At 39.1% G+C, this 21,267-nt stretch overlaps 1 protein-coding gene across 6 annotated transcripts in view; it reads left to right on the top strand.

Annotated features, from left to right (window-relative positions):
- LOC126474137 (tyrosine-protein kinase Src64B) overlaps window positions 1-20,197 on the top strand; it is a 276,344-nt gene extending 256,147 nt beyond the window's left edge. For 5 of the 6 annotated variants that reach the window (XM_050101579.1, XM_050101576.1, XM_050101581.1 and 2 more), the window contains one exon: window positions 11,968-20,196. In XM_050101579.1, the coding sequence (XP_049957536.1) occupies window positions 11,968-12,179 (212 nt within the window). In that variant the 3' untranslated portion in view covers window positions 12,180-20,196. Of the gene's footprint in view, window positions 1-11,967 lie in introns of all 6 variants that reach the window. The other variant, XM_050101580.1, reaches the window with a different exon arrangement.
- Window positions 20,198-21,267: the final 1,070 nt, after the last annotated feature.

Below are 21,267 nucleotides of genomic sequence, written 5' to 3'. Positions count from 1 at the left end.
CTAGGGATACTAACTACAGCTTCCCAGTATATTTATTCCTTAATGAAATTTGTCATTAAAAATATATCACTTTTTCAAACCAACAGCTCAATTCATGGAATCAATACTAGAAATAAGAATAATCTTCACAAGAATTTACAGTCACTTAGTCTTGTACAAAAAGGTGTGCATTATTCAGGAACACGCATTTTCAATAACTTGCCAGCAGCCATAAAAAGCTTAACAACCAATGAAATTCAGTTTAAGAGAAGCCTAAAGGATTTATTGGTGGCCAACTCCTTCTACTCCATTGATGAATTTCTTAGTAAAACCAACTGATTTGTATATAAGTACAACATAACTTCTGCACAATTTCAGTGCAGTGATGTGTTCATTGAAAATTTGTGTGTGTGTGTAAGTATAATCTGACTTCTGCACCATTTCAGTGCAGTAATGTGTTCATTGTAAATAAGTATTACAGTAGTTGTATTACATGTTTATTACCTTATAAATAAATAAAAAACGTTTTTTATTTTAAATTCAGTGCATTAGTATTTGTAAAATGACTCTTAGTGTTCATTAAAAATGACGATCATTCCACTTGGGACCTGTGGAATGGTACATTAGCTTATTTGTTTTAGTTGTAAATATTTGTCATGTATTGTTGTTTTTCTGACATGTTCCACATCCAGGAGGACCTCCTCACTACGGATCAATTGGAATGAAAGTAAATCTAATCTAATCTAAACAATCAGCCACTAGTTTGGATCTTGGCCATCATCACCAGAGAACCCGGATGGATGTCTGATGTGGTGGCACACAGTTGCTGCCATCGTAACGTCCTCTTCTTCTTCTGTCTCCGATAGATTGCTATCTGTTGAATATGGCTCGAACTTGGGTTCTTCACCACGTAAACGGCGTCTGTCGTGGCCTAATGGGAGCCACTGTGTCGTCAATTATGTGTGCTACCACAAGTTCCAATATCCAGCGTCTCCACCACAATAATGTCATGTAGAAGAAGGTGTAATCAGATGAATTATGAACACTAATGTCACTTAACGAAGAATTATTCAGCACTTGCACATACAAGAGCGCGGAGCGAACTGCCTCCGGCCAGAACACATATGGTATATATACAGTTACAGAACATTCCAGTACAATGATTCTTGACATTTGTGGATACTTCTAGAATGTACTCGAACCGAATATAGAAATTAAAATTTTATAGTTCAGGTGAGTTTTGAAGTCGCGACCCTCCATGCAACAGTCCAGCATCACAACCACCACACCACGGTGACCACACCACTCAGCCTCCTCTGCGACAATATACCAGTTACACTGCTCTTTATATGCTGCCTTTTGTTGGAATTTTTATTTGACGTTACTTGGATGTTAGTTGTAGACATACTGTTATATCAGATTAGTTAGTTTTTTATTTTTTCCTTTTGACAGCTTGGATGACAGTGGATCAGTGATGTTACTTGTTTACCATCACCACTAGAAGTAGGTGATGTGTGGAAATTTGGTTATGTTTTGATTATTTTCTTAGATTTGGTTCTGATTACATTTTTATCTGTATTTTCATCTGGTTTGTGTTGAGATTATTATGTTTTATTTTCATTTTTTATGTAACAATTCTGTTACATTTACATCTTCCGATGTTCTTTGGTGGTTTTGCTGTTACTATGGCTGTGTGTTACTTAGTGTCTCTAGTTTATTTATGCTACTCATTTTCCCACTTTACAATATTAATATTGTTATCAGTATATTTTTTGTGATTGAGATCGGTTAGTTCGTAAGTAAATTTAGAGAGTTATTGTGAGCATGTGAATATATCTATATTCCTTCAAGGATGTCCATGATTGCTCCCTTCTGCATAATATGGAAGATTTCCAGTGCTTTGTTTATGAATTTTGTGTTGTGTTTTTCAGTTTGTTAATGTTGAAAGAATGTAGATGGTTGTTTTCACTGTTTCTGGTGTGCTGATTGAATCTAATTTTGAAGGACAAACCAGCAGTACTTCAATGTTAGATACAAAGAGCACATCAGAGACAGTGAAAACTACCCAGCCACATTCTTTCAGTATCTGCTACCAGAGAAACACAATGTAAAATCTATAAACAAAGCATCGGAAATCCTCCGTATTACCCAAAATGGAGCAATCATGAATATCCTTGAAGAAATAAAGATATATTCATATAATAGAGGGAAACATTCCATGTGGGAAAAATATATCTAAAAACAAAGATGATGAGACTTACCAAACAAAAGCGCTGGCAGGTCGATAGACACACAAACAAACACAAACACACACACAAAATTCTAGCTTTCGCAACCAACGGTTGCTTCGTCAGGAAAGAGGGAAGGAGAGGGAAAGACGAAGGGATGCGGGTTCCAAGGGAGAGGGCAAGGAGCCACTCCAACCCCGGGAGCGGAAAGACTTACCCTAGGGGGAAAAAAGGACGGGTATACACTCGCGCGCGCACACACACACACACACACACACACACACACACACACACACACACACACACACACACACATATCCATCCACACATACACAGACACAAGCAGACATTTGTAAAGGCAAAGAGTTTGGGCAGAGATGTCAGTCAAGGCGGAAGTAAAGAGGCAAAGATGTTTTTGAAAGACAGGTGAGGTATGAGCGGCGGCAACTTGAAATTAGCGGAGGTTGAGGCCTGGCGGATAACGAGAAGAGAGGATATACTGTAGGGCAAGTTCCCATCTCCGGAGTTCTGACAGGTTGGTGTTAGTGGGAAGTATCCAGATAACCCGGACGGTGTAACACTGTGCCAAGATGTGCTGGCCGTGCACCAAGGCATGTTTAGCCACAGGGTGATCCTCATTACCAACAAACACTGTCTGCCTGTGTCCATTCATGCGAATGGACAGTTTGTTGCTGGTCATTCCCACATAGAAAGCTTCACAGTGTAGGCAGGTTAGTTGGTAAATCACGTGGGTGCTTTCACACGTGGCTCTGCCTTTGATCGTGTACACCTTCCGGGTGACAGGACTGGAGTAGGTGGTGGTGGGAGGGTGCATGGGACAGGTTTTACACCGGGGGAGGTTACAAGGGTAGGAGCCAGAGGGTAGGGAAGGTGGTTTCGAGATTTCATAGGGATGAACTAAGAGGTTACAAAGGTTGGGTGGACGGCGGAAAGACACTCTTGGTGGAGTGGGGAGGATTTCATGAAGGATGGATCTCATTTCAGGGCAGGATTTGAGAAAGTCATATCCCTGCTGGAGAGTCACATTCAGAGTCTGATCCAGTCCCGGAAAGTATCCTGTCACAAGTGGGGCACTTTTGTGGTTCTTCTGTGGGAGGTTCTGGGTTTGAGGGGATGAGGAAGTGGCTCTGGTTATTTGCTTCTGTACCAGGTCGGGAGGGTAGTTGCGGGATGCAAAAGCTGTTTTCAGGTTGTTGGTGTAATGGTTCAGGGATTCCGGACTGGAGCAGATTCGTTTGCCACAAAGACCTAGGCTGTAGGGAAGGGACCGTTTGATGTGGAATGGGTGGCAGCTGTCATAATGGAGGTACTGTTGCTTGTTGGTGGGTTTGATATGGACAGACGTGTGAAGCTGGCCATTGGACAGGTGGAGGTCAACATCAAGGAAAGTGGCATGGGATTTGGAGTAGGACCAGGTGAATCTGATGGAACCAAAGGAGTTGAGGTTGGAGAGGAAATTCTGGAGTTCTTCTTCACTGTGAGTTCAGATCATGAAGATGTCATCAATAAATCTGTACCAAACTTTGGGTTGGCAGGCCTGGGTGACCAAGAAGGCTTCCTCTAAGCGACCCATGAATAGGTTGGTGTATGAGGCGGCCATCCTGGTACCCATGGCTGTTCCCTTTAATTGTTGGTATGTCTGGCTTTCAAAAGTGAAGAAGTTGTGGGTCAGGATGAAGCTGGCTAAGGTAATGAGGAAAGAGGTTTTAGGTAGGGTGGCAGGTGATCGGCGTGAAAGGAAGTGCTCCATCGCAGCGAGGCCCTGGACGTGCGGAATATTTGTGTATAAAGAAGTGGCATCAATGGTTACAAGGATGGTTTCCGGGGATAACAGACTGGGTAAGGATTCCAGGCGTTCGAGAAAGTGGTTGGTGTCTTTGATGAAGGATGGGAGACTGCATGTAATGGGTTAAAGGTGTTGATCTACGTAGGCAGAAATACGTTCTGTGGGGGCTTGGTAACCAGCTACAATGGGATGGCCGCGATGATTGGGTTTGTGAATTTTAGGAAGAAGGTAGAAGGTAGGGGTGCGGGGTGTCGGTGGGGTCAGGAGGTTGATGGAGTCAGGTGAAAGGTTTTGTAGGGGGCCTGAGGTTCTGAGGATTCCTTGAAGCTCCGCCTGGACATCAGGAATGGGATTACCTTGGCAAACTTTGTATGTGGTGTTGTCTGAAAGCTGACGCAGTCCCTCAGCCACATACTCCCGACGATCAAGTACCACGGTCGTGGAACCCTTGTCCGCCGGAAGAATGACGATGGAACGGTCAGCCTTCAGATCATGGATAGCTTGGGCTTCAGCAGTGGTGATGTTGGGAGTAGGATTAAGGTTTTTTAAGAAGGATTTAGAGGGAAGGCTGGAAGTCAGAAATTCCTGGAAGGTTTGGAGAGGGTGATTTTGAGGAAGAGGAGGTGGGTCCCGCTGTGACGGAGGACGGAACTGTTCCAGGCAGGGTTCAATTTGGATAGTGTCTTGGGGAGTTGGATCATTAGGAGTAGGATTAGGATCATTTTTCTTCGTGGCAAAGTGATATTTCCAGCAGAGAGTATGAGTGTAGGACAGTAAATCTTTGACGAGGGCTGTTTGGTTGAATCTGGGAGTGGGGCTGAAGGTGAGGCCTTTGGATAGGACAGAGGTTTTGGATTGGGAGAGAGGTTTGGAGGAAAGGTTAACTACTGAATTAGGGTGTTATGGTTCCAGATTGTGTTGATTGTGCCCCCGCCCGGCAAGTCACATCATCCCTGCACACACATACACATACACACATACACACACACACACACACACACACACACACACATATATATATATATATATATATATATATATATATATAGGGAAACATTCCACGTGGGAAAAATATATCTGAAAACAAAGATGATAGATGATGTGACTTACCAAACGAAGCGCTGGCAGGTCGATAGACACACAAACTAACACAAACAAACACACAAAATTCAAGCTTTTTGTCTTTAAATATGTCTGCTTGTGCCTGTATATGTGTGGATGGATATGTGTGTGTGTGTGTGCGTGCGAGTGTATACCCGTCCTTTTTACCCTTAAGGTAAGTCTTTCCGCTCCCGGGATTGGAGTGACTCCTTACCCTCTCCCTTAAAACACACATCCTCTCGTCTTTCCCTCTCCTTCCCTCTTTCCTGATGAGGCAACAGTTTATTGCGAAAGCTTGAATTTTGTGTGTGTGTTTGTTTGTGTGTCTGTCGACCTGTCAGCATTTTCATTTGGTAAGTCACATCATCTTTATATATATATATATATATATATATATATATATATATATATATATATATATATATATATATATATATATATATATATATATCCTACTCCTAATGATCCAACTCCCCAAGACACTATCCGAATTGAACCCTGCCTGGAACAGTTCCGTCCTCCGTCACAGCGGGACTCACCTCCTCTTCCTCAAAATCACCCTCTCCAAATCTTCCAGGAATTTCTGACTTCCAGCCTTGCCTCTCAATCCTTCTTAAAAAACCTTAATCCTACTCCCAACATCACCACTGCTGAAGCCCAGGCTATCCGTGATCTATATACACACACACACACACACACACACACACCCCTTCAGCCCCACTCCCAGATTCAACCAAACAGCCCTCGTCAAAGATTTACTGTCCTACACTCGTACTCTCTGCTGGAAGTATCACTTTGCCACGAAGAAAAATGATCCTAATCCTACTCCTAATGATCCAACTCCCCAAGACACTATCCGAATTGAACCCTGCCTGGAACAGTTCCGTCCTCCGTCACAGCGGGACTCACCTCCTCTTCCTCAAAATCACCCTCTCCAAATCTTCCAGGAATTTCTGACTTCCAGCCTTGCCTCTCAATCCTTCTTAAAAAACCTTAATCCTACTCCCAACATCACCACTGCTGAAGCCCAGGCTATCCGTGATCTGAAGGCTGACCGGTCCATCGTCATTCTTCCGGCGGACAAGGGTTCCACGACCGTGGTACTTGATCGTCGGGAGTATGTGGCTGAGGGACTGTGTCAGCTATCAGACAACACTACATACAAAGTTTGCCAAGGTAATCCCATTCCTGATGTCCAGGCGGAGCTTCAAGGAATCCTCAGAACCATAGGCCCCCTACAAAACCTTTCACCTGACTCCATCAACCTCCTGACCCCACCAAGACCCAGCATCCCTACCTTCTACCTTCTTCCTAAAATTCACAAACCCAATCATTCCGGCCGCCCCAGTGTAGCTGGTTACCAAGCCCCCACAGAACGTATCTCCGCCTACGTAGATCAACACCTTCAACCCATTACATGCAGTCTCCCATCCTTCATCAAAGACACCAACCACTTCCTCGAACGCCTGGAATCCTTACCCAATCCGTTACCCCCGGAAACCATCCTTGTAACCATTGATGCCACTTCCTTATACACAAATATCCCGCACGTCCAGGGCCTCGCTGTGATGGAGCACTTCCTTTCACGCCGATCACCTGCCACCCTACCTAAAACCTCTTTCCTCATTACCTTAGCCAGCTTCATCCTGACCCACAACTTCTTCACTTTTGAAGGCCAAACATACCAACAATTAAAGGGAACAGCCATGGGTACCAGGATGGCCCCCTCGTACGCCAACCTATTCATGGGTCGCTTAGAGGAAGCCTTCTTGGTTACCCAAGCCTGCCAACCCAAAGTGTGGTACAGATTTATTGATGACATCTTCATGATCTGGACTCACAGTGAAGAAGAACTCCAGAATTTCCTCTCCAACCTCAACTCCTTTGGTTCCATCAGATTCACCTGGTCCTACTCCAAATCTCATGCCACTTTCCTTGATGTTGACCTCCACCTGTCCAGTGGCCAGCTTCACACGTCTGTCCACATCAAACCCACCAACAAGCAACAGTACCTCCATTATGACAGCTGCCACCCATTCCACATCAAACGGTCCCTTCCCTACAACCTAGGTCTTTGTGGCAAACGAATCTGCTCCAGTCCGGAATCCCTGAACCATTACACCAACAACCTGACAACAGCTTTCTCATCCCGCAACTACCCTCCTAACCTGGTACAGAAGCAAATAACCAGAGCCACTTCCTCATCCTCTCAAACCCAGGACCCCACACAGAAGAACCACAAAAGTGCCCCACTTGTGACAGGATACTTTCCGGGACTGGATCAGACTCTGAATGTGGCTCTCCAGCAGGGATACGACTTCCTCAAATCCTGCCCTGAAATGAGATCCATCCTTCATGAAATCCTCCCCACTCCACCAAGAGTGTCTTTCCGCCATCCACCTAACCTTCGTAACGTCTTAGTTCATCCCTATGAAATCCCCAGACCACCTTCCCTACCCTCTGGCTCCTACCCTTGTAACCACCCCCAGTGTAAAACCTGTCCCATGCACCCTCCCACCACCACCTACTCCAGTCCTGTAACCCGGAAGGTGTACACGATCAAAGGCAGAGCCACGTGTGAAAGCACCCACGTGATTTACCAACTGACCTGCCTACTGTGACGCATTCTATGTGGGAATGACCAGCAACAAACTGTCCATTCGCATGAATGGAGACAGACAGACAGTGTTTGTTGGTAATGAGGATCACCCTCTGGCTAAACATGCCTTGGTGCATGGCCAGCACATCTTGGCACAGTGTTACACCGTCCGGGTTATCTGGATACTTCCCACTAACACCAACCTATCCGAACTCAGGAGATGGGAACTTGCTCTTCAATGTATCCTCTCTTCCCGTTATCCACCAGGCCACAATCTCCGCTAATTTCAAGTTGCCGCCACTCATACCTCACCTGTCATTCAACAACATCTTTGCCTCTGCACTTCCGCCTCGACTGACATCTCTGCCCAAACTCTTTGTCTTTAAATATGTCTGTCTGTATATGTGTGGATGGATATGTGTTGGTGTGTGAGTGTATACTCATCCTTTTTTCCCCCTAAGGTAAGTCTTTCCGCTCCCGGGATTGGAATGACTCCTTACCCACTCCTTTAAAACCCACATCCTTTCTTCTTTCCCTCTCCTTCCCTCTTTCCTGACGAAGCAACCGTTGGTTGCGAAAGCTAGAATTTTGTGTGTATGTTTGTGTTTGTTTGTGTGTCTATCGACCTGCCAGTGCTTTTGTTTGGTAAGTCTTATCATCTTTGTTTTTAGATATTAAGATATATTTATACACACACAATAACCCTCTGAATTTATTGAATGAACAAATTGATCTCAAGCACAAAAACTACATTGAAAACTTTATTGATGATGGGAACCAGATACACTAAGTAACGCACATTCATAGCAACGATATAAACACCGTAGAACAAAGATATAACACCAAGAACACATCATAACCCATAACCACAACAGAATTATTGTATAAGAAATAAAACATAATAATCCTAATGGAAGCCATACAAAATTTCAGGTAATAGACATAATCTGAACCTAACCTAAGAAAATAATCAAAACATAACCGAATTTTCACACATCACCTACTTATAATGATCACTATGTAAACGTATAATGTCACTGTCATCCAAGCTGTCAGGAGGGAAAATAACACAGAAAGTGACCAATCTATATCTAAAAATCAGATATATCAATACATCTATGACAAACATCCAAATAATATCCAAATACAAATTCTAAGACAGCATATAGCAGCATTATATTACACATAACATAAAAACACAAATCGAATGTACAATACTGTTACAATCATAGTTACAATTTATAATATCAATACTATCAGCTATTACTGATGATGGCAATGTGCCGAAATAAGCTCATTGTGATTTCCGTAAGAAAACTGTTGTAAGGAGCAGTGTATCATTATTTTAATCATGTTACTACAAGAAAATATTTTGCGTGAGTGTTTAATGGGTATATGAACCCTTCTTTGTGTTGTGATATTGACAATTGTTTTGGCCACTGATGTAAGTCGCCTTTCCGGATCATCTAGTTACCAGTTGACCGGTCCTACTTCAGTTATTGAGTATAAATATTTCATGGTGTGTCTTTTCTTTAATCTGGTCACTGGAGTGGGGTCTTGGGTGCCCACATATTGATGGTATTTCTTCTTGAATTTCTATTATTTGATATAGTCAAATGAGTTGCTAACTAGTTCAGTGATGGACTAGAGCTCTAGTGATGTGTGGTAGTGCCTTAGACCCCATGCTTTCTGTTGCACCTAATTAGGATAGCCTTATGTGTATTGTTGGCCTTTAGCCTGGCTACTGCTGGCAGCCAAAAAATTGATGGCAGTATCTATCACCACAATCAAAAAGAAAGAAAGAAAGAAAGAAAGTAAGTAAGTTGGCAAGCTACTTCACTATCTGATTTGCCTCTCACATCTACTTCTCAAAGGTGAGTGAGAGCCTTGCTAGAGGGACAGTTTCCTGTAAGTAGAATTTTGCTACCTTCATTGTAGCCTAATATTGTACTATCACTGACGTAAGGTGGGTGTTTCACTTGCAGTTTTTAGGTGTGTGTTAATAAGATCATTGCCCTCTCTCAGCAATATATTCTTATATTAGTCTGCAATCACAGTTGAGTTTATAGACTCCAGGCATGTGCAGTTCGTTGACACCATCTTTCAGTTTGCCAAGCACTCCAGGTTCGTTGCTGCTTCACTAGGTCAGTTTGATGCCCACTCCGTGGAGACATTATTCTGCATGGCAACTGTCGTGCCACATATTGACAGACTACCTGTATATATATAGGTGTGCCCAAAGTGGTTTGCTGACATGTGTGAAAATTAAAGAACTATCAGTTTAGTAAGTCATGGTTGCAAAATACTAACACTAATCCTTTACGAAGAATGGAAAAGGTGGTAAAAGCCAACCTCAGGGAAGATAAGTTTGGATTCCAGAGACATGTAGGAACACACGAGGCAATACTGACCCTACTAATCTCAGAAGATAGGTCAAGGAAAGGGCAAATTCACATTTATAGCATTTGTAGACTTAGAGAAAGCTTCTGACAACATTGGTAGGAATACTCTATTTGAAATTCTAAAGGAAGCAGGGGTAAAATTCAGGGAGTGAAAGGCTATTTACAACTTGTACAGAAATCAGACGGCTGTTATAAAAGAGTCAATGGGCACGAAAGATAAGATAAGATTAGATTAGATTTACTTTCATTCTAATTGATCTAGGTTTACTTTCATTCCAATTGATCCGCAGTGAGGAGATCCTCCAGAATGTAGAATATGTCAGAAAAACAATAATACATGACAAATATTTACAACTGGAACAAATAAGCTAATGTACATTCCACAGGTCCCAAGTGGAATGATTGCTATTTTTTTGTAATGAACACGATATGAAAGAATCATTTTACGAACACTAATGCACCGAATTTAAAATAAAAAAGTTTTTTTTTTTTAATTATAAGGTAATAAACATGTAATAGAACTACTTTGATACTTATTTTCAATGAACACATTACTGCACTGAAATGGTGCAGAAGTTAGATTGTACTTACACTCTCTCTCTCTCTCTCTCTCTCTCTCTCTCTCTCTCTCTCACACACACACACACACACACACACACACACAATTTATTTACAATGAACACATTACAGCACTGAAATTGTGAGAAGTTATATTGTACTTATACACACACACACACACACACACACACACACACACACACACACACACAAATCAGTTGATTCTACTGAGAAATTCATCAATGGAGTAGGAGGAGTTAACCACCAATAAATCCTTTAGGCTTCTCTTAAACTGAATTTCATTGGTTGTTAAGCTTTTTATGGGTGCTGGCAAGTTACTGAAAATGTGTGTTCCTGAATAATGCACACCTTTTTGTACAAGAGCAAGTGACTTCAAATCCGTGTGAAGATTATTCTTATTTCTAGTATTGATTCCATGAATTGAGCTGTTGGTTTGAAAAAGTGGTATATTTTTAATGACAAATTTCATTAAGGAATAAATATATTGGGAAGCAGTAGTTAGTATCCCTGGTTCCCTAAACAGGATTCTGCTGTCCTTGAGTTCACATCACATATAACTCTTACTGCATGTTTTTGTGCCTGGAAAACTTTAGTTTGGCTTGATGAATTACCCCAAAAAATAATCCCATATGACATCGTGGAATGAAAGTAAGCATAGTATGCCAGCTTTTTCAATCGTATATCCCATATGTCTGACACAATTTGCATTGCAAATAGAGATTTGTTAAGACACTTCAGTAGTTCTGTGATGTGCTCTCCACCATTACCAACCTTCAACCTTTCTGAGCTGTGCAGATGGGAGCTATCCTTACAAGCACTTTCTTTGCTCCTGTAACCTCCCTGGTTTAAAACTAAGGTAACTCACTGTGCCCCTACGCAAGAGGGGGTAGAGAGAGAGAGAGAGAGAGAGAGAGAGAGAGAGAGAGAGAGAGAGAGAGAGAGACCATACCTTTCCCATTACCCCTGCCCAATACAAATCAGCTAGTTGCTTGCTGCTGTCTCATGCCCTACTCTGTAAAATCACTTGCTCAGCTATCTGCCACCTGCCCCCTCTAGCTGCACCCCAAGCTGGTCCACAGACAGCTCCCAACTCTCCCACATACCACTAGACACTTCCCCTTATCCCTCTCCCTACCTTCCGCGTCTCCCCACCCTGCATACCCGTCTCATCAATCTTTTTTGGCGTATATTATTGCTGTATGTGTACAAAGATGTAAAAAATATGCTTTTTAAATGACACTTCAAATAAATTATAATTATTTATCATTGCAGGCATGCATGGTCGGGAAGTGATCGAACATGTGGAAAGAGGTTATAGAATGCCCAATCCCGATAATTATCCCATCCCTGAAGCTATCTACAGACTAATGAGACAGTGTTGGGATGCTGATCCAGAGAAAAGGCCAACATTTGAATTTTTAAATCACTATTTTGAAGACTTTACTGTGACTTCAGAGATACCTTATAGGGAAGTGGTAGACTAATAAGTTTGGTGCAAGTTGCAGAAACTACATTCACACGAACACTCTGTGTGTGTGTGTGTGTGTGTGTGTGTGTGTGTGTGTGTGTGTGTGTGTGTGTGTTTTGTGATGAATGAAAAGTAATCTGATTAGTGTGTGTCATAATAATAGTGGATAAAGAGTATTGTGCTCAATGTTTTATTTGCAAAGTTATTCTTCTTCAGCTCCTGAAGGAAATTAGTGTGTTACTAAAGTAGATGTTACTTGGATTACAAAGGTTGGACAGTAATTTGTAATAATATATTTTATTCAGATAACATACAGTCTACTTTTGTATACACAGGCCAATAATGTTAGGCCAAATTAATTGAAATGAGGGGAAAAAGCAATGTATATACAAGGCTCTTCCAAAGACTTGATTGATTTTGATAAATACACGTAAATTAAGCTCTATAAATGGCACAATCTGTGTGTTTCTCAAAGCTCTCCATAAATTTTCTATAAAATTTTTAAATAAATATGTGGTATGTGTCACAACCAACATTCTTTAAGAGGAATTCTTGCAGATTTAAAAGACAGCAGTTTTATTATTATAGCTCTAAAATGCTTATGAGAGCATAATTGAAGATTAAATTGTTGGCAAGTAAAATTTAATATCGTGCTCCTATTGTATTCACTTTGCATTTACTACTTGTGTGCTTAGTCAATTTAGTACTGTGCTGCATGTATGTGATATTAGTTTTTGTTGTTTGTACATTGATGTTTGTGAAATATGCTCACATTAATATATTTATTAATTGATGTGCAAAGTGACTGTGTTAGGGAAAGAGACTCTGTATGGAAATAAAGTTTTGTTCTCTTTTTACATTGAAATTCATGAATTGTAGTAAGAAAGAACCTCAGGTTAATCACGTAATTGTTTTAAAAGTCATGAGCACAGATTTGATTGTTCATTAACCAGAAAACTGCTCAGAAGGAATTGACTGGTAGTATTTTTGCACTTTTCATAAAACTGTGCAAATTTGTGTGTATCAAGCACAAACAGCCACCCCCTCCCCGTTCTTCCAAGCCTTTTGTGAGAACCATAGTAAGATTGGGTTAATACTTATCGATATTTTGCCTTTCTTTTTGTACCTTTCTTAATGTGTTGTCTTTGTTCATACTTTTTGAATCAATAATAATATCTGGTTAGTGACTGTCAAGGCATTGTTTCACTTTCTATATATGATTTTGAAGATTTTGCAAATTAAAACTACAAAATTATAAATTTTTATGATACATATACTCACTAGCAGGCAACACCTTAATGATGTCACAGAGCGCATTAATAAGGCCACAGGATGCGAGCATGTTGCATATATTAATACGGCAATAACTGTTGTATTTTATCCATCCTCAGCAAATGTAGTTGTATATAACGAAATAATAAGTAACCAGTCACATAAAAGAAATTTAATTTCTTTACTGGTTTCAAGCAATTAGTGCCCTTCTTCAGAAGGTTATACCTATCCTATTATTTGCAAGTGTCATCAATAAGATGTATACAGCAAAATGCCATGGTCATGTGGTTCATAGTGTCTGTACAAAATTAAGATAAAGAAGCGAAACAACAAGTGCAGACATCGAGCCAGAACAGGAGCTAATCAGCTGATATTACTAGGTGAGTAACTCCTGTTGTGGCTCGATGTCTGTTCTTGTTGTTTCACTTCTTTATCTTAATTTTGTACAGACACTATGAACCACATGCTGTATGCATTTTATTGTTGACACTCGCAAATAATGGGGTAGGTATAATCTTCAGAAGAAGAGCACTAAGTGCCAGAATATGGTAAAGAAATGAAATTTCTTTTATGCAACTGGTTGCTTATTATTTCGTTATCTAGCGATAACTGATTGTTCAGTTTTGCAGTGTAATCAATTGCAGTGAGTGTACTGATTTTGTTCACTGTTATTCTATTCTATTAATAAATTATGTTTTTGGAGATTTTTCACATCAAAACTTTTTATTTATAGCTATATTGAATTTGCCGTTCTCGTTATGTTATTTATAAAAAACAAATTTTTTACTCTTAAGTTTCTTTACTAAGGTTCCTTTGGTGTGTTGTCAACTCAAAATGTCAAAATGATCTCCTTTGCTGATTTGACAGTATACAGTTTATTACAATTGTCACTGAGATACAATTTCCACCCATTTTGTAAATGATCTTGCATCTGTTACCAATTGTATCAGAACGATGAGGAGCTCCTGACATTTCTTGTACTTAATAAGCTGGAAATATATTTTGCATCTGTTGTTATCAACAAGATACTAAATTATTTTTGAAACTCAAATTCTGACATGTAAGACATCATGTAACAAATTATATTTGCTTACTCACTTGAATTAAGAAATGCCATATTGTATGTTTGTATGAAATATTCTGTTATTTTAACTACCATTAATTATCATTGTTGTCTTGCTATGTTTTGGTTTTTCTTAAATTTTTTATGTATAAAAACGTTTTTTAAATTTCTTTTTGTTATATTTGAGTCCATCCACAGCCCTCTAGCATTGATTAAAAGTCATGGTCCTTCTGAAGTTGTGTATTATCTGATTAATATGCCTTATTCATCATTATTTGACAGTTTAACCCTAAAAGTCATTCTAAAGTGTATCTAGTAAGAGTAACACTATGAGGACATGAACTATGAAGGTTATGCCGGCCGTTGTAGCCGAGCGGTTCTAGGCGCTTCAGTCTGGAACCGCGCTGCTGCTACGGTTGCAGGTTCGAATCCTGCCTCGGGCATGGATGTGTGTGATGTCCTTAGGTTAGTTAGGTTTAGGTAGTTCTAAGTTCAAGGGGACTGATGACCTCAGATGCTAAGTCCCATAGTGCTCAGAGCCATTTGAACCATTTTTTGAACAATTAAGATTATCAACTTGCATAGTAACAACCAAGGAAGCTGTCCTGGAACAGAAGATGTACAAAGACAGAAGGAGATGGCAAGCACTTGTACACCACACCCGGGAAACTGACATTGGATAACAACAATGATGAGTAACAACCAACATGGTTACACATTCATTAGTATACTAAGAGAGAGCTTTTGTCTCTTTTCTTGGTTTACTAATGACTGTGTACCTATGTTTACCGTCACTTTGGATGTAGATGTTTCTCCCACTTCATGTTCTTATATATATGTCAGTTGTTATGTTTGCTAGATACACTTGAAAATAATTATTAATTTGAAATTGGCTAATAGCTGTGAATAAAGCATCTTATTCAAATAATACTGCCTCATTTGAAGCATAGTCAACTCTTTTTATGTTTGTGTGGAAGCTGCACACTTATACGCAATATACCAATACTAAAATTTGATGATGATGATGATGATGATGATGATGATGATGATACTCATGCTCATTAGAGAGAAAGGAGCATAGACTTGAATACATGTATCTAAAATGCTATTTAACTGTTCACTTGATAACTGCCAGCTTTCCAGGGTAACAATGAGATAGAACAAAACGTGTAGTAGAACATCAGAGATTATATTTTGAGTAACATCTTCTGTTAACTACTCATAAATTTTGGGGTGTTTTCCCCATCTGTTCCGTACCCAATTTTGTTTTCTTTGAACTATTTTTCATTTGTAAATGCTGATTGCGCACAGTGATACTCTGTCATGATTTATCAGGTATTATTTCTATTTCATAAAACAGTCTTGGAAAATTGATCAAAAAAAAAAAAAAGAAAAAAAAAACAAACACCCTAAAAACATTGTTGCTGCACTTCTTCCCCCATATTTTATTGATATGGAAAGGATATTCTATTTTTTAAAGATAGGTTCCTCAAAAACTGGTACTCAGATTAAGACTTACGATATTTTCTGTGGTATTTAATCAATTTTCATATAGTGGCTTGTTAGAAAGATGTAAATTGTTGGATCATACGGTGTTATTGAATTATTCAAATGAATTAAAAGTAAAGATTAATTGGGAAAATGACATACCATAATAAAAGGTTACTAAGTTATTTGCACATTCATGTCAGAACCAGTGCTGTGATATAATGACCTTAAATCATTCACACTTACTGAGTTTTTAAGAAGGTGTACAGTATTGTAAGTTCATTAAATTTACACTGTTCAAAATTCTGAATCGGTGGAAACCTATTGGTTAATTTGAGCAGTAATTTATCACAGGCAAAATTTATATGCTCCTTAATGTTTGAAATCTCATTTGCATAGGTCTCAAGCCACTGGATGAGCATGTGGTTAAATATTTGCACAGGCTTGATGTAACTATAGTCTATGCAACAATTGTGTATTGGGGAATTGTTAATCTCATTTTTGGAGTCGAGACTAAGGCAATTACAGTAATACTTGTGTGTTAATTACAGTAATACTTGTGTGTTTAAAATATGTGCAAAATTCTCATCATTTACATTCTCAAATGCCTGAGAAAAAGAACGCTCAAAGGAACATGTTTATAAATTATACCTCTCTAATAACTTCTGTGCCTTTCAGTAAATGGAAAATACAAATGAATTCCCTGTAAATAGTTGGAAAATTGCTTTTGAATTTTGAAATACAGTGTGTAAATGTGATTGAAGACAAATAACAAGAATTTCATGAATCTATTTACAACTTAATCATTTGTTATGAACAACAAAATTGTATTTACATTTGATTTTCCCAATTCTTGTGCATCTCTTTCTCAAATGCTGAGGTTTAGATCATTATGTAAACCAGTCTGTAGAGATGATCCTTAGGTAGAGATTTTGTGGACCACTTGTGTGCCCTTTAAGGTGAAGAGTTTTAGCTCTTCTTTGGGCAATTTTGGAATATTAGTAACATGGTACTCATTGTTAGTAACTAAACTTTATCAAAATACTTGCTTTTGTACTATTCTGAAAATTGCTTTAGTTCAAAAATATAGTCTCAGAGTGTAGCATACAAATTTATTTTTCTTGTTTATTTGGCATGTCAAGTGCACCCAGTTATTTTCAGAGTTTGTACATTACTTTACATACATGGAAATAGTCTGGTAGCATATCTACATCTACATCTACATCTACATACATACTCTGCAATCCGCCATACGGTGCATGGAGGAGGATACCTCGTACCGCAACTAGCATCTTCTCTCCCTGTTCCATTCCCAAACAGAACGAGGGAAAAATGACTGCCTATATGCCTCTGTACGAGCCCTAATCTCTCTTATCTTATCTTTGTGGTCTTTCCACGAAATATAAGGTGGCGGCAGTAAAATTGTACTGCAGTCAGCCTCAAATGCTGGTTCTTTAAATTTCCTCAGTAGCAATTCATGAAAAGAATGCCTCCTTTCCTCCAGAGACTCCCACCCGAGTTCCTGAAGCATTTCCGTAAACAAATGTAGCAGCCCGCCTCTGAATTGCTTCTATGTCCTCCCTCAATCTGACCTGATAGGGTTCCCAAACGCTTGAGCAGTACTCAAGAATAGGTCGTATTAGTGTTTTATAAGCGGTCTCCTTTACAGATGAACCACATCTTCCCAAAATTGTACCAATGAACCGAAGACGACTATCCGCCTTCCCCACAACTGCCATTACATGCTTGTCCCACTTCATATCGCTCTGCAATGTTACGCCCAAATATTTAATCGACGTGACTGTGTCAAGCGCTACACTACTAATGGAGTATTCAAACATTACGGGATTCTTTTTCCTATACATCTGCATTAATTTACATTTATCTATATTTAGAGTTAGCTGCCATTCTTTACACCAATCACAAATCCTGTCCAAGTTATCTTGTATCCAGAATATTACTGAAATATCTGAAATAATCTACAGACTACATGCACATAATGAGATGCACATCACCAAGGTAACAAATCCATATGTGTTTTTAAATATTTTACTCATCACCAGAGTACGCCCAATGCACCCATCCAACATTCCATTCCTGGCAAAGTGTTGTAGCTGTGAAAACACTAGATGCACATCCTGAGTAGAGCAACAGAAATGCCCAGCCACCAATAAAGATTTAGGTTTTCCTTGGTTTTGTTTGAATTGCTTAATGGCAACGTTGGGATGATTGCTTTGTTAGGATGTGTCCAATTTTCTTGCCCAGTGTGAACTTTGCCACCATGTGTAAAGAAATCATCACAGACAGAACGGTAAACACAAGTCTTTCTTCCAACAAACAAATACTATTCTATGAAATTGAATATGTTTTGTTAACTTTGTTAATATTTCGCGCATTTCAGTTTTCCAAAGTTCCATTAATCTCCGTTCTTGTCAGCTCGATTCAATTTGTTTCATTTATGATAGGGATTTTCCTCTTCTGCTGAACTATGAGAATTTCCACTTAGGAAGTAAGCTAGTATTGAGCTTTCGTTTGCAGAGTGGATGTGATGTCCAGTATGTTACTTCAAAACTTCAGTTCTGTCACAAGTCTATATCTGTTAGTAGAGAAAGTAGTTTTCAGATATTTTCTTGTAGTGCAAAGTTCCCTTGCTTACAGAGAAGTAAATTTCTTCTTTGGAAAGGATAATTTGCAATAGGAACTGCTGTGCACCACGTACTGTAAGACCAGCACTCTTATCCCATGCAGTGATATGGCATTAGCAGACTGTTTGAAAATTGAAGAACTTTGTTTTAATTATTTGAAGTAGTACAGTGGTTTCATGGTTAATCATTCATACCTGATGAAGGAATGTTGTCAAAAGTTATGTTTATGGGGCCTAGGGGATTCAGTGTTTGTCAGAAAGTGTTGTGATTACTTTACAGATGTGCAGTTTGTATTAATGTGTTTTTGCTTTGGATACCAAGTGTCATCTCTGTGTTTTCATGTAAGTGAATCAATGAAAACATAAGTTTGAGAACCAGTAGGTGCTTGCATTTCTTGTTAAATGATTTAGTGTAAAATGTTAATGGGTGCTTACATTGTATTACTTAAATGTGAATAATTGGCATGGTGTCATTATGGTTGGATCTTGAGACTCAGAAAGTATTCTATTCATGTTCTGAAACTGAAGCAACCAACTTTATCATTATTACTAATTCACTTGGCAGGGAAGTGGCTGAGCTTCACACTCACACTTACACTTAGCTTCACGCTATTTAATGACATTCAGAAGTCCTCTTTGTAGTCCTATATAAATTGAATCAATTGTAGATGTAATGTGTTACATAGTATATTTGTCGTACAGTATGTTCTATGTGTTATAATCAGGTCATATTATGAGGTACAGTGCATCATTTTGTTATCAATTTAACTGCTAGACATCAGTTATGATTTATGCCTGGAGGTCACTGTTGTTTACATTTGAAACTAGTAACCACTCAGTGTTGCCTTTCAGTGTGAACTGACAGGCTTGTACAAAATGAAACTGTAGTGTCAGAAGACTGTAGCCCCAGCTTCATTTTCATGTCTTTCAGTTTCAAGCAAGCAGCTATTTGTGCAGGCTTTTAGAAAGTGTATGCCACAACTTTTCCATTAAAATATACATTTTTCGTTTTACAATTTCTTTATTTATACATTACATGCAAAAAGTATTTTACAGGATTTATTGGTACTTAAAAAATGTTGGTGTGTAGTCTTTGAACAATTGTTCTCCAGAAACACTCTCCAGACTGGATTACTCTATGTATACCTCTTTTATCATTATTACTGTACAGTATTTACCTACATATGTTTTATATCGTAACTGTTATTGTTCTGGAACAGAGGGACTGAAACAAAAGATATTTTTGAAAAGCTCAGAGCATCTTGTATAAATTAAATAGTATTATGTCTTCACATGTTCTTCAAATTCAAAAGCGTGTTGAAAAGATACAAATATAGGCTACAGTTGAAGGGCAGAAGGTGAATAGTACTATCTTCCATAGATTTGCGTATATATTTGTGACATAATTTTGTATTATACTGTAGAGTGCTTGAATGTAGATTCTCAGTTAAAGTAAATGTCTTATTGTATTTTATGATGTGAACCTGAAAACTTTTAAGTGTATTTATGATGTATCTGTATTTATTTTCTGTGAAGTTTGCTGTATTAAAATATTCATTTATATAAAAAATAATTTGTATAGAAGAAGAAAACAATTCTCCCATTTTAACAGTTTAGACACATTATTGGTTAGAACATCAATGGAAATATATATCATATTTGACTTCTTACTGAAGTTTTCATTGCTTGTGGCTGACTGACACATATTCATATAAATGTTGTTTCACAATTCAGATTTCAGGCTTCTAGGGAACTTAGCAGCCACCTGAAGTGGTTGCGTGGTTTGAGGCGCCACGTCATGCATTGCGGGGCCCCTCCCACGGAAGGCTCAAGTCCTCCCTTGGGCATGGGTTTGTGTGTGTTGTCATTAGCATAAGTTAGTTTAAGTAGTTTGTAAGTCTAGGGACTGATGACCTCAGCAGTTTAAGTAGTTTGTAAGTCTAGGGACTGATGACCTCAGCAGTTTGGTCCCTTAGGAATTCACACACATTTGAACATTTTGAACTTAACAGACAAAATTGTGATACGGAAGCCATGTCTGGGCTTTGTATTGTTTGGATGAGATGTAAAATAAGTCTGAATATCCGATCACTTTCAGATCTTCCATTTCACAGTACACACATCACAGCAGGGACTACGAGCTCGGACCCATGTACTCTACAGGAGCTGCTCTATGTGATAACCTTATGTTCATTGCACAAGGTGTGTATGTGATGTGTGCTGTCATTACACTAGATCCACAAACACTAATGCACGTCAATGGAGTACCACAGCCAACCGTCCTAGTTACAAATGTACCAGTCTGTTTCAGCTGTTAGTATAGTAAGACAAAAATGGTATGCGACGGACTGGGGCGATCCAGGAAACGTGCATTGTACAGCTCTGCCATAACATGCCGTACCGTGCAGATGGAGATTTTAAAGTGATCTGATCATATTTATTTTATATCCAAATTGTACATTTCCAGACTTGGGTTCCATATAAAAACTGTATCTATTATGCCCCTTACAACCCCTAGAAGCCTGTAACAGGAATTGTGAACCTTCCAGTACCTAAACATAAGGCAGTCATCCATGAGCTTAGCAAACAAGAACTTTGACTGCCACTGCAAGGGGGGAGGTACAGAGGAACAAGATG

The sequence above is a fragment of the Schistocerca serialis genome, chromosome 4 (genome assembly GCF_023864345.2).
Source record: "Schistocerca serialis cubense isolate TAMUIC-IGC-003099 chromosome 4, iqSchSeri2.2, whole genome shotgun sequence".
NCBI classification, from domain to species: Eukaryota; Metazoa; Arthropoda; class Insecta; order Orthoptera; family Acrididae; genus Schistocerca; species Schistocerca serialis.
This window is presented reverse-complemented; position numbering and strand designations above follow the sequence as displayed.